This window comes from Salmo salar, chromosome 16 (assembly GCF_965601325.2).
Source record: "Salmo salar chromosome 16, fSalSal1, whole genome shotgun sequence".
In the NCBI taxonomy this organism is placed as follows: Eukaryota; Metazoa; Chordata; class Actinopteri; order Salmoniformes; family Salmonidae; genus Salmo; species Salmo salar.
Window position 1 is genome coordinate 52005424 of NC_138306.1, and position 13574 is coordinate 52018997.

Here is a 13574-nt window from a genome sequence, read left to right on the forward strand (position 1 = left end):
GCTGACAGTCCATCAGATTAACATGAGTAAAAATATTGATTTTCAAATCTTTGTAGGGGTGACCATTGGATGAAGAAACTTTAGTTAAAGAGAATCAGGGAGGTACAGATAATCAATTAACTTGTTTCATCAAGAAATTTATTGTGAAATCATCAGTATTTACAAGATTTAAAAGAACATCTGTTGAAAGCACATGTATTTTAATACACATTACTATTCATGTGAAATCTTGATCGAAACCATTTATTACAGAGTGGTTCAGGGTGTGCACTGAAACAGCTTCAGTCAACACTGGATGTAAGGCAAGTATGTCATCCTCTCATAGAAAGATGTACACACAGCACTCATTTTATTTACCCAAAAGATTGGAGGATACCTGTATTGTTTTATCATGCTTTTCAGTACGGCGGTCACTGTTTCGGTAGAGGGTCTCAAAGTACACCAGGGAAGTTTTGTTACCCACAATTCCACTGTAGCAGAACCAGCAGTGTGGCAGCCATCTTAGCTTGCCTATATGACAACTCTCAGATACAAAATGGAGGGGAAAGTTAATTTAACCTCCGAAAACAAAAGGAGGGGACAGAGCGGCGTTCTTTTACTCATTTCCTGCCAGGACGTCCTTTTCCACCCTTCATCCCTCCTCTTCCACCCTTAAATCCTCCTCCACCACCACCACCACCTCTGCCTTTTCCTTTGCCCCCTCCTTTCCCCTTCCCTCCTTTCTTGCCCCCTCTCTCGCGCTGCTCTTTCCTCTGCATGCCTCTCATGTCCTTCTTCATGCGGCCGTCCACCACTTTGAACTGGCCCTTGACACCGCCCGGACGACGAACCCTCTTGGTACCAGAGCCCTTCTTGGCCACGACGTACGTGATCTCCCTCTTCTCCTTACCAAGACCCGCCTTCTTATAGATACTAAAAAACAGAGAGAGAGAAGGGACTTCAGTAAGTAAAGTAAAATATTAGTGGTACATGTCACTGCTAGAGGTAGAGTAAAGTGGTAGTTATATAGCTAGCCACAGGTGTAGTAAAGTCCTACTGTAATGGTACATGTCACTGCCAGAGATTTAGCAGTGTAAATGGTTGTGGTACATGTAGTCGCAGAGGTTTTGATGGTGTAAAATGGCATTTGTACCTCTTTAGCTGGGCCATCTTCTCCCTTTCACCAATGTCCACTGTGTTGACCACGGTCTCCGCCTTCTTCTTGGCTGACTCCATCTTCTTCAGCATCTGTCACACCGCACAGATAAACAAAGGTCACATACTGTATGCTGCATCCTCCATCTTAACACCCTTTCTCCATCTGTCACCTACCTTTTTACCCAACATCCTCCTCTACCCTCATTCCCCCGTCTCCCTTCCATTTCCCTTCATAATATTATCTTTCCCCCTCTACTTCTACCCTCTCGTTCCACCATCTCTCTCTCTCTTACCCTCCTCTTCTTCCTGGCCTTGGCCTCAGCCACTCGTTTAATGGGCCTGGCATTGATCTCCTTCCATTTTGCCTTGTACTCCTCCACCATCTCCTTGGTGACGGGGATAGGCTTATTCCTGTGTTTCTTCTCGTCATCCACGAACCACTCGGGCACCTCGCACTGGTCCTCCGAGCTAGCAAACCTGAACACATACATCGTCACACAGAAATAATACATGGCATGGCTAAATAAGTGGTATCATTAGTGAACACACACAGAGAGTATTCAGCTAATCTTGCCTGTGGAAGGAGCCGTCAACTAGGTCCCTTGATCTCTTCTTGGAGGTGGCGATCTGACAGCCCAGGGCCAAACCCTCCGCATTCATGATGCGAGCACGCTTGCCTGGGGCAACACACACCAGTTAAAGCTTCAGGACCGCTTAAAATCTTGCCATTGGTCTAAACAGTCACTCTAAGGCCCGCACCCAGGACATGTTCTCTTTACTCACTGGTGCTCTCCACTGGCACCACCTGGAAGTCGTCGCCGTCGGCGTCTCCTTGGATACTGCCGGACCCTTTAGCCTTCTTCATCTGAGCGATGCTCCTGTAGACCACACATGATGTTTACACTTTTAGATGACCAGGGAAAGTGCTTGTTTTGGTCATAAGCCAAGTCATAATGTCTACCAGCATTACCCCTGTTGGAATCTGTCAAATAGAAGACTGTGCAATCTAATATTAATCTCAAATCAAAGAATTCCTCCAATCATTTTTCAATCTGTTCGCTATCAGAATCCTGCAAAATTATTGAAAAGGTATTTTGTTAACAATATGACAAAATGGGACAAAAGTTCTAGTCTATTCTTTAATAAGTCATGTGACCCTGACCTCTCATCATCCTCGTCACTGCTGTTGTCATCATCAGAGTAGCTGTCGCTATCCCCCTCTGCCCCAGCTTCCTGCGAAGGCCCTGCCTCTTCCCCCTGGGGCTGGGCCGTATCAGGCTCCTCTTGGGTTTTCCTCTTCTTCCCCTTGGCTGGAGACACAACAAATGGTGTTACAAAAAGTTCATCCAACACTCTTCTCTCACTACGGACGAATCTCAGTCTAAAGTGGACTCTTCCCTTTTACCTACACTGGGCTGAAAGCAATATGGTGGACACCTACTGGGAATTTCCACCTATCAAACAGGAATGAAGAAAGACACTTTATTGCGACACAGTCCTGCTGTACTCGTCCTGTACCTGTAGGGTCCTTTTTCTGTAGCATCTGTGTCTGTCGCAGCTCGCTCGCTGCATCTCCGTCCAGATCCAGTTCAGAGAAGATGTCCTGTCGGGGGTCAGAAAGTCACATCATAAGGTCAGAGGTCACAGAGATGAGAGAACCAAGGGTACTATAAAAGTACTCCATGTGCATGAGGAAGTCTGTGTTAGTGGGTGGGCGCGTACAGCGTGTCGGTGAGCACGTATGTGTGGGTGGGTCAGTGAGTGTGTGTGTGTGGGTTTGTGTGTGGGTGGGTACAGCGTGTTGTTGTGTGTGTGTGACTGTGTGTGTGGGTTTACGTGTCAGTGTGTGTGGGTGGGTGACTGTGTGTACTACAGACCTTGCTGAACCACATGCTGGTCTCACGGTCCCTCTTCTCCTCCTTTCCCTCCAGCTCCACTATCAGTCCACTCCCTTCCTCCTCCTCCTCCTCCTCCTCCTTCTCCACACTGAAGGACACTCTACAACACACACACACCAAGCATTAAAAAAAAATAAAACAGTAACATTTATGAAGTTATGAACCAAAAGTGGATTGAGTAGAAGTAACTTAATGTACGAAGTTAAAGTGACTGCCCTGAGTGTCAAAAGCAGCGATACAGACAGATGCAGAGAAAGAGACAGAGAGAAACTGAGTGAAAGACATACTTTTTCTTGGTGGCCTTGTCCTTGGCCATCTCCTTCTGTTTCTCTATGATCTCATCCAAGTCGTCATCGTCCAGGTCAGAGACCAGGGAGACCTCGTCACTGTCACCTTCGTCAGAGAAGTACAGGTCCTCCTCCCCTTCCACCATGGCATCAGCTAACTTCATGTCCCCCTTGGTGAGCTCACCCAGAACCTAGGAGAGGGACGGAATGAGGGGAAAGATTAAGCTTTTCACAATCAGGAGAAATACATCACCATTTTATGAGTCAAAAACAAAAACGACCTTCTAAAAATCTATTCAAAACCATGTCCATGGTCAATTGGTGTGTGTATGTGCATGCATATCAGTCTCTGTGTTACCGTGGCCTTGTTAATGGTTGCGAGGGAGAACATGGAGGAGTCGTTGCCATCTGCGATGGAGACTCCCGGCAGGTCCATCTTCAGTGCCACCCTCTCCCTCTGCTTCCTCCTTTCCTTCAGAAGCTTCTTCTTCTTCCTGGTTGGCACAACACACCAGCACGCACGTCAGCACAACACCTCACATTGGACAATACAGCACTGGTCACAGAATACACCAGCAAACATGGCAACATGCCTTACAAACAGGAAATATAGCACATCTGTCATATCATAACTCCCCCCCCCTTAAAAAATAAATGAAATCAGGAAGCAGTTGCCATCAGGCCGCAGACTCAGGTCTCTACCTCTCAAGACCAAGACACCAGTTTTGTTCCAGCATCAGTAAGGCTTTTTAACCTGTCTGGGCTAGGGGGCAGTATTTTCACGGCCGGATGAAAAACGTACCCAATTTAAACAGGTTACTACTCTGTCTCAGAAACTAGAATATGCATATTATTAGTAGATTTGGATAGAAAACACTCTGAAGTTTCTAAAACTGTTTGAATGGTGTCTGTGAGTATAACAGAACTCATATGGCAGGCAAAAACCTGAGAAAAAAATCCAACCAGGATGTGGATTGTAGTTTTTCAAGACTGGGCCTATTCAGTATACAGTGACTTAGGGTTCAATTTGCACTTCCTAAGGCTTCCACTAGATGTCAACAGTCTTTAGAACGTGTTTCAGGCTTCTGCAGTCAACAGAGAGCGAACAAGACCTCCTGGAGTCTGACGACCGCGAGAATGACAGGCCACAATTACGCGCATTCACGTGACGAGGTAGCTGTGTTCCAAAACGTTTTTTTTTTCTTCAAGACACTGGAATCGTCCGGTTGGAATATTATTGAAGTTCTAAGTTAAAAAGGCCCTAAAGATTGATGTTTTACAACGTTTGACATGTTTCAACGAACGTAAATAACTTTTTGTCGTGACATTTTCGGCGCACTTCTTACATTTGGAGTAGCTTACTGAACACACAAACAACTAAGGAGTTATTTGGACATAAATGATGAACTTTATCGAACAAAACAACATTTATTGTGGACCTGGGATTCCTGGAAGTGCCTTCTGATGAAGATCATCAAAGGTAAGTGAATATTTCTAATGCTATTTATGATTTTAGATGACTCCAAAATGGCGGGTATCTGTATTGCCTGGTGTATTTTTCTGAGAAAAAGTACTCAGATTATTGCAAAGTGTGCTTTCCCCGTGAATCTTTTTTGAAATCTGTCACAGCGGTTGCATAAAGGAGATGTTCATCTATAATTCTTTGAATAACAGTTTAATATTTTATCAACGTTTACGATGAGTATTTTTGTAAATTGTTGTGCTGATTCACTGGCAGTATTGGAGGCAAAATATTTTCTGAACGTCACGCGCCAATGTAAAATGCTGTTTTTGGATATAAATATCAACTTTATCGAACAAAACATACATGTATTGTGTAACAATGTCCTAGGAGTGTCATCTGATGACGATCGTCAAAGGTTAGTGCTTCATTTAGCTGTGTTTTGGGTTTTATTGACACATGTCCTTGCTTGGAAAATGGCTGTGTAATTATTTTTGTCTATGTACTCTCCTAACATAATCTAATGTTTTGCTTTCGCTGTAAAGCCTTTTTGAAATCGGACAATGTGGTTACATCAAGGAGAAGTGTATCTTTAAAATGGTGTAAAATAGTCGTATGTCTGAGAAAGTTGAATTATGACATTTTGTTGTTTTTCAATTTGCCGCCCTGATATTTCACTGGCTGTGTCCCGCAGGTGGGACGCTACCGTCCCACCTAGCCCATAGAAGTTAATGAACATTGATTCTTGGTACTTGTGTATTGTATCTGTACTGTGTGAATAGTGAAGTTATTCTATATTGATCCATCAAATCCCATTGTTGGTATATGCATTAGAGAGCAGATAGGTGAGCAGTGAGTTTAGACTTAGTCTCAGCTCTGCCACCTCCTCAGTATAGACTTACCGTCTCAGCTCTGCCACCTCCTCAGTATAAAAGACTTACCGTCTCAGCTCTGCCACCTCCTCAGTATAAAATACTTACCATCTCAGCTCTGCCATCTCCTCAGTATAGACTTACCGTCTCAGCTCTGCCACCTCCTCGGCTTTCAGCTCAGCCAGTTTCTGCTCCATCTCTTCCTCCTCCAACTCAGCCTCTTCTTCCTTCTTTTCAGCCACCGTCATTTTCTTTTTCTCCTTCTCCTCTTTCTTCTCTTCTTTCTTCTCCTCTGCATCGCTCGCCTCCTCACCTGAACTCAGTCTGCACACAAGCACAACAATAAAGGCCAATGTTATTGATGCCTACTGCTCTGTATAATGGGATGTGCAACTTCAAATAATATTAATTTAGAACCTGATGTAACCGATGTGAAATGGCTAGTTAGTTAGCGGTGGTGCGCGCTAATAGCGTTTCGATCAGTGACGTCACTCGCTCTGAGACTTGAAGTAGGGTTTCCCCTTGCGTTGCAAGGGCCGCGGCTTTTGTGGCGCGATGGGTAACGATGCTTCGTGGGGTGTCAGTTGTTGATGTGTGCAAGGGTCCCTGGTTCGAGCCCAGGTTGAGGCGAAGAGAGGGACGGAACCTACACTGTTACACTGACATACCTCATACCTGTGTAAAAGAGATTATCTTGTTACCAAAATCAGGCCCAATCCCTAGATAGGCAACTCATGATACTCTCATGTGTTCAGACTGGATGGGTATAAAACAATATGGAGGGAACAAACGGAAGACCAGGTGGAGTCAGTACCTACCTGGATCTGTTCTACCAGGGGCCTTAGGGAGTCCAGGGGTTCAATCTGGACTGGGAGTCCAGGGGTTCAATCTGGACTGGGAGTCCAGGGGTTCAATCTGGACTGGGAGTCCAGGGGTTCAATCTGGACTGGGAGTCTAGGGGTTCAATCTGGACTGGGAGTCTAGGGGTTCAATCTGGACTGGGAGTCTAGGGGTTCAATCTGGACTGGGAGTCTAGGGGTTCAATCTGGACTGGGAGTCTAGGGGTTCAATCTGGACTGGGAGTCCAGGGGTTCAATCTGGACTGGGAGTCTAGGGGTTCAATCTGGACTGGGAGTCCAGGGGTTCAATCTGGACTGGGAGTCCAGGGGTTCAATCTGGACTGGGAGTCTAGGGGTTCAATCTGGACTGGGAGTCTAGGGGTTCAATCTGGACTGGGAGTCCAGGGGTTCAATCTGGACTGGGAGTCCAGGGGTTCAATCTGGACTGGGAGTCCAGGGGTTCAATCTGGACTGGGAGTCCAGGGGTTCAATCTGGACTGGGAGTCTAGGGGTTCAATCTGGACTGGGAGTCTAGGGGTTCAATCTGGACTGGGAGTCTAGGGGTTCAATCTGGACTGGGAGTTAAATCTGGACTGGGAGTCTCTCTCAATAGAACTTGCTGTAGATATGAAGATTAAGGAATGTTTAAAAGGATTCTTACTTGATGTCCTCATCCAGCTGTTTGGCCTCATCCTTTAGCTTCTTAGCCAGGTATCTCCTCAGCTTGGACCTCCAGTTCAGCAGCAGACTAAGGACACACACACATACACAGGGTCAGAGGGAAAAGGTCCTTGGAGAGCGCTATAGGAGGGCCGGCGATGAGACTTGAGTTGCAGTACGTATTTGGGTCTATAAAAAACACTTTATGAACTCAGTGTATTGTTATCATTACAGTACAACAATCTCATTGGCTTACCGGAGCTCCTTGCGGCCCAGAACCTTGATGTCACGGCAACACTCTATGACCTCGTCAGATGTGGCCTCGTGAGACTCCAACTCAGGGTTGTCAAAATTGATCTGGAGGGACACCCCAATAAAAACAATATTAAAATCTGCTCAGAGACAGAAATTCTATTGTAGCTAAATGTGGTTTAGCTAGCCAGCAAGTTAACTTGCCATCAATGCTGACTGCCATTGTAAAGTTCTGTATGATGCGTCTCACCTCGTTGGCTTTGCTCAGGAAGTCCACAGGGTTGTCAGCCTTGAGGAAGGCGGTCGCTGAGAAGGTGTGATACAGGGTCAGATCACCATCTGTGTATCCCTCCGCCTGAAACACAGCATGAGTGAATGAAGCCACTCAAATATACAGTCTGTTCATTCAGAAGACTTCACTGTGAAGACTTAGACACAGGTGCACACACACACACCTTTGGTTTCTTCAGAGGGACCAGGTCTTTGATAGCCTTGGCTTGGATCTCCACCTCTTTGAAAGCATGTTTGGGGTCGAAGAACTTGTTGTCAATTTTGTCTGGGGCCAGGTAGCCTGAAATGGAATGAAGTCCCATCCTCAGTTACTCAACAAGACCAACATTTACCACAATAAACGCTAAGTATATATTTCTCAATTTACTCTAGATACCTGGTGCTAAAGAGCAGGGTTGGAGTCAATTCAGGAAGTGAATAGGAATTCCAATCAGAATGGAAAAATCCTCAATGAAAATCAATGGCACTTCTCACTCTTTCAAGTCTGCTATAGAGAGTCGGGGTGAACCAACTCACCTTGGCAGATGACGAAGATCTCAGCCGACTCGTTTCTGGAGGCCTGGGGCTTGGTAGCCTGCACCTTCTTGAAGAACTGCTGGAAGATCCACAGCAGTGGCTGGTAGTCTTTGGAGCGGAACACCTTGGTGACAAACGTGCCCCCTTTGGCCAGGAAGTCACACGCCAGCTTCAGAGCCATCAGGGTCAGATGAGCTGGTAGGTAGAGGAGGGTTCAAGTAATACAAAGATTGTGTTCTGCTCCTCGAGACTGATTTATTACCTTCGAATGTCATTCATTTACTGTTAATTTAATACGCATTTCTACTGTACATATGTTATGAGTGTGAACATGCCATATAGCTGATGGACGGACAAACGTGGTGTTAAGCTTATTTCCTCTCAGTTTGCATATAAAGGTGTTATCAGTGCGTTACTTACCCTGAGAGAAGGCATCATGCACCCAGTTGGCTCCAACATTTGGAGCTCCGTCATTTAGGACCACGTCCACCTTCCATGTCTGGAGCTCCTTCCTCAGAGCCTGGCCAAAACAACAGTTACATCAAACACTGTCCTCTGTAGGACTAAAGTTGTCACAATTTGGTGATGTATGATGAAGTTACCAACACATATAACAGTGTATCAGAGAATACTGTCCTAGAACATTTAATAGGAGTTATGTCAACACTGTACTGTACTACATTAAAACACCATCCTGTTATGGTTAAATAACAGACTCACTAATTTGACCTCTGACCTTAGCGTTTGTACCTACCTGCCGGCATTTCTCTGTGGTGATGTCCTCTGTCAGGGTGACCACGTTGGGGATAGATTTGATTGGGACCAAGTCGACACCTTTGGCGATAGGAACGCAATGACATCATCAAATAACTATAACAGCACTGCAACAGGGATTTTTTTTTAAAGATGTCGGCTAAGTATTACGTACCACAGTAGTTGGTATATGTTAGAGGTGTCTGAGACGTGGTTTGACTCACCAATAACAAGACTGGAGATGGGCATAAACTTGGACGCCACCTGTAACCTATGGTATGACAGAGAGAAAGAATGTTGACAAAAAAATATATAAAACAAGATACGACCATATTTAATATTCCAACTACAGGACAAGTTGATGTTGAACATATCAAATAGCTAGCTAAAGTAAGACTTGACAGTCAGTAGCGTATGAGAGTATATTGAGATCATGTGACACGCGATGCAGATAGCTACTGTACCCACCAACCACCCGGAGCAGCGCACAAGTCCACCAGAGCCCTGGCTTTCTGTAAGAACTGGAATTTTCGGTTCAGCTGAATAAGCTTGAAGGAAGAACGTGAACGATACCCTGAGGGAGAGGAGAGCGAGTGTATTACACATGTATAACCAGACAATGTCATTTCTACATTGCTAGCCAGCTGTTTTAATGCTACACGATCCTGCTGAGAAGCCAGTTAGCTACAGTATCTCTCTAGATAGCTATGTTCTTGAATATTGATGGCTATATGATCAAGGATACCCAATCCCTGACGGGAAACAATAGCTAGGTAGCTAACGTTACATATACAGTATCTGTTTAAACTCAAAAGCACACAGTACAACTAGCTTACTGTTTAGCTACTGTATTAATTAACTTGGACTTGATTTAGCTAGCCCATTTAAATGAGGCTAATAGCACGATGAGTTCTCTGTGTTTACAGATCTTACCCGTTTCCTTTGCTAAGTGGTAGAATTTATCTTTTCTGGTCTTTCCAACTTTGAGTTTCTTCCCCATGTTTGCTGCTGTTGTTGATCACTTATTATTTAAATTGCGTTTCCTTTGGAATATTACGATTTACAAATTACCGAAGTAGATTACCAACCACCTCCATGAAAACATAACACGTGTGGCTTCTCTGCGCATGATATCTACGTCACATATACGTTTGAAGCCTGGAAACTTTATTGAACCAAGGACCACAACAGACAGTGAAACAGACAGATACATTCATTGCCAACTATAAAATAATGTGAGAGATATACTGCTTGGATTCTTTACCTACGATAGAAATAGGTTGAAACAATTTGATGTAATTCATTTCATTATTCTTTTGGCCAAATTTCATATTCACAAATGTAAATTTACAAAAAAACACCACATTTTCTTACCTTACAAAAATAATTATATTTTAAGACAACTAAAAATTCTACCAACAAAAAAGCTGTTCGAATTATGAGTGTGTGTATGCCCCTTTAGGTGTAATTTGATATTGTACCCCCTAGGCCAAATGTCCTTTGTATATTCTTCATATATACTTGTGTTCCCCCATGTACTTTTTGTATTGATTTGTTGTTAATAAAAAAAAAACTAAAAAAAAAAATGTATATATATATATATATATATATATATATACATTACCAGTCAAAAGTTTGGACACACCTCCTCATTCAAAGGTTTTTCTTTATTTTTACCATTTTCTTCATTGTAGAATAATAGTGAAGACATGAAAACTATGAAATAACACTTATGGAATCATATAGTAACCAAAAAAGTGTTAAACAAATCAAAATATATTTTTGATTTGAGATTCTTCAACGTAGCCACCCTTTGCATTGATGACAGCTTTGCACACTCTTGGCATTCTCTCAACCAGATTCATGAGGTAGTCACCTGGAATGCATTTCAATTAACAGATGTGCCTTGTTAAAAGTTAATTTGTGGAATTTCTTTCCTTCTTAATGTGTTTGAGCCAATCAGTTAGGTTGTGACAAAGTAGGGGTGGTATACCAGAGGAGGAGACTGTGTGAATCAGGCCTTCATGGTCGAATTGCTGCAAAGAAACCACTACTAAAGGACACCAACAGGAAAAAGAGGCTTGCTTGGGCCAAAAAACACAAGCAATGGACATTAGACTGGTGGAAATCTGTTCTTTGGTCTGAGGAGTCAAAATTTGAGATTTTTGGTTCCAACTGCTGTGTCTTTGTGAGATGCAGAGTAGGTGAACAGATGATCTCTGCATGTGTGGTTCCCACCGTGAAGCATGGAGAAGGTGTGATGGTGTGGGGGTGCTTTGCTGGTGACACTGTCTATGATATATTTAGAATTAAAGGCACATTTAACCAGCATGGCAACCACAGCATTTTGCAGCGATACGCCAGCCCATCTAGTTTGCTCTTAGTGGAACTATCATTTATTTTTCAACAGGACAATGACCCAGCACACCTCCAGGTTGTGTAAGCGCTATTTGACCAAGAAGGAGAGTGATGGAGTGCTGCATCAGATGACCTGGCCTTCACAATCACCCGACCTCAACCCAATTGAGATGGTTTTGGATGAGTTGGACCGCAGAGTGAAGAAAAACAGTCAACAAGTGCTCAGCATATCTGGGAACTCCTTCAAGACTGTTGGAAAAGCATTCCAGATGAAACTGGGTGAGAAAATGCCAAGAGTGTGCAAAGCTGTCATCAAAGCAAAGGGTGGCTACTTAGAAGAATCTCAAATATAAAATATATTTTGATTTGTTTAACACTTTTTTGGTTACTACATGATTCCATATGTGTTATTCCACAGTTTTGATGTCTTCACAATTATTCTACAATGTAGAAAATAGTACAAATAAATAAAACCCCTTGAATGAGTAGTTGTGTCCAAACTTTTGACTGGTACTAATATATATATATAAAATAATGTAGGCACGGTTTCTAAACCCAACGCCTCAACATTGCGGGACTTCCGGGAACGCTTGCAAACATCAGACAGACCAGGCCTGGGTTTAGGGTTTGAGAATAAAAAATGATTCCTTATTTGTTAATTTTCTTTAAATCTAAAGGCATAACCAGTTGTGTAAAGCACTTAAGTAAAAATACATGAAAGTACTACTTAAGTGCTTTAATTTACTATTTACATTTTTGACAACTTTTACTTTTACTTCACTACATTCCAAAATAAAATTAGGTACTTTTTACTCCATACATTTTCCCTGACTGCCAAAGTACTCATTACATTTTGAATGTTTAGCAGGATAGACATTTTTTCTTATTCACACACTTAACATCCCTGGTCATCCTTACTGCCTCTGATCTGTGGACTCACTTATTAACACATGCTTTGTTTATAATTAATGTCTGTGTTGGAGTGTGCCCCTGGCTATCTGTAAATGAAAGAAAACAAGAAAATGGTGCCATCTGATTTGCTTTATATAATGAATTTGAAAAGATTCATACTTTAACTTTTGATACTTAAGTATATTTTAGCAATTACATTTACTTTTGATACTTAAGTATATTTAAAACCAAATAGTTTTAGACTTTTACTCAAGTAGTATTTTACTGCGTGACTTTCACTTTTACTTGAGTCATTTTCTATTAAGGAATCTTTACTTTTACTCAAGTATGACAATTGGGTGCATTTTCCACCACTGGGCATAACCTAGATTCGAGCCAATGTCTTAAGTAGTTGAACATGTTATTACTCCAACCTTGTGAAAGTGACAAACTGACAGGATTTCATTTTCGTCAAAAACAACTTTATAGCGAAGGAGTGAGTACCTTTGAGTTGACCGTCAGCACATGCGCAATTCGGCGCGAGACTACCGTGACCCGACGACGTGTACCAATGATTTATATACACACTAGAAACGTTTTATGAGAGCGGTTTTTTAGTCTCCGTGCCTCCATTTTGGAACTCCCTCACCGATGTAAAATATTTTGGAAGCTATAGAATGCATTTATTAATGTCTACATTTGTTTTGACACATGTATTCTATTACCAGATATCTTAATGTATACTCTAAAATGATATTATGTGAGCTAAGAGTACAAATATAAATATATAACTATATTTAAACATTTTCCTTAAGGTATCATTTTTTTAAATGACTAATGTTACTGTCCCCACTACAACAAACAAATACTTAAATACATGTGATTTTGTCCTTGAAATACTTCATTGAAATACTGTAGAATTCCTTTCATTCCAATGCAGAACTGCTCCTACTGAGAAGTGCTAATAACGCCAACCGGTGGTTTCAAACTCTCATTGGCCAATACATTGCAGCAATCCAGGGTTTATATACAGTAAGTACCTCATTGATTTTTATGCATGAGTTTAGCCACCCAACATCGCCTACAAGTGTGATCAGGGATTTCTATTGGAGAAGCAGTTTTAGCCTATCTTCATACTGTACCTCTCTTATGTAAAGTGTGTCAACATACTTAACAGTTGATAAAACAATTCACAGTTCATTATTTTTAATTGTGATTCAGTTAGTTCTGTCAGTTTTCTTTTTGTGTTAGAATTGTAGATGCTATTCAGAACTATGTATGTGCTTGACAAAATTGAATTATATAACAAAAATAAAAGAACAGGTTATTATTGTAATAATAAAGACTAAAGACTCCAA

General features: G+C 42.3%; 1 protein-coding gene across 1 annotated transcript; it reads right to left on the reverse strand.

The window, feature by feature from the left end:
- Positions 1–121: 121 nt before the first annotated feature.
- On the reverse strand, positions 122–10113 carry ftsj3 (FtsJ RNA 2'-O-methyltransferase 3). Its single transcript, XM_014149783.3, has 21 exons — positions 9901–10113; positions 9436–9541; positions 9192–9238; positions 8969–9048; positions 8635–8734; positions 8215–8409; positions 7863–7978; positions 7658–7762; positions 7412–7512; positions 7157–7243; positions 5801–5980; positions 3681–3816; positions 3323–3513; positions 3015–3135; positions 2656–2740; positions 2300–2447; positions 1921–2015; positions 1712–1814; positions 1431–1614; positions 1133–1227; positions 122–912 (listed from the first exon to the last, which is right to left on the reverse strand). The coding sequence occupies exons 1-21, from the start codon at positions 9965–9967 to the stop codon at positions 600–602; spliced, it is 2655 nt and encodes an 884-aa protein (XP_014005258.1). The 5' UTR covers positions 9968–10113; the 3' UTR covers positions 122–599.
- Between the last annotated feature and the right edge of the window lie 3461 nt (positions 10114–13574).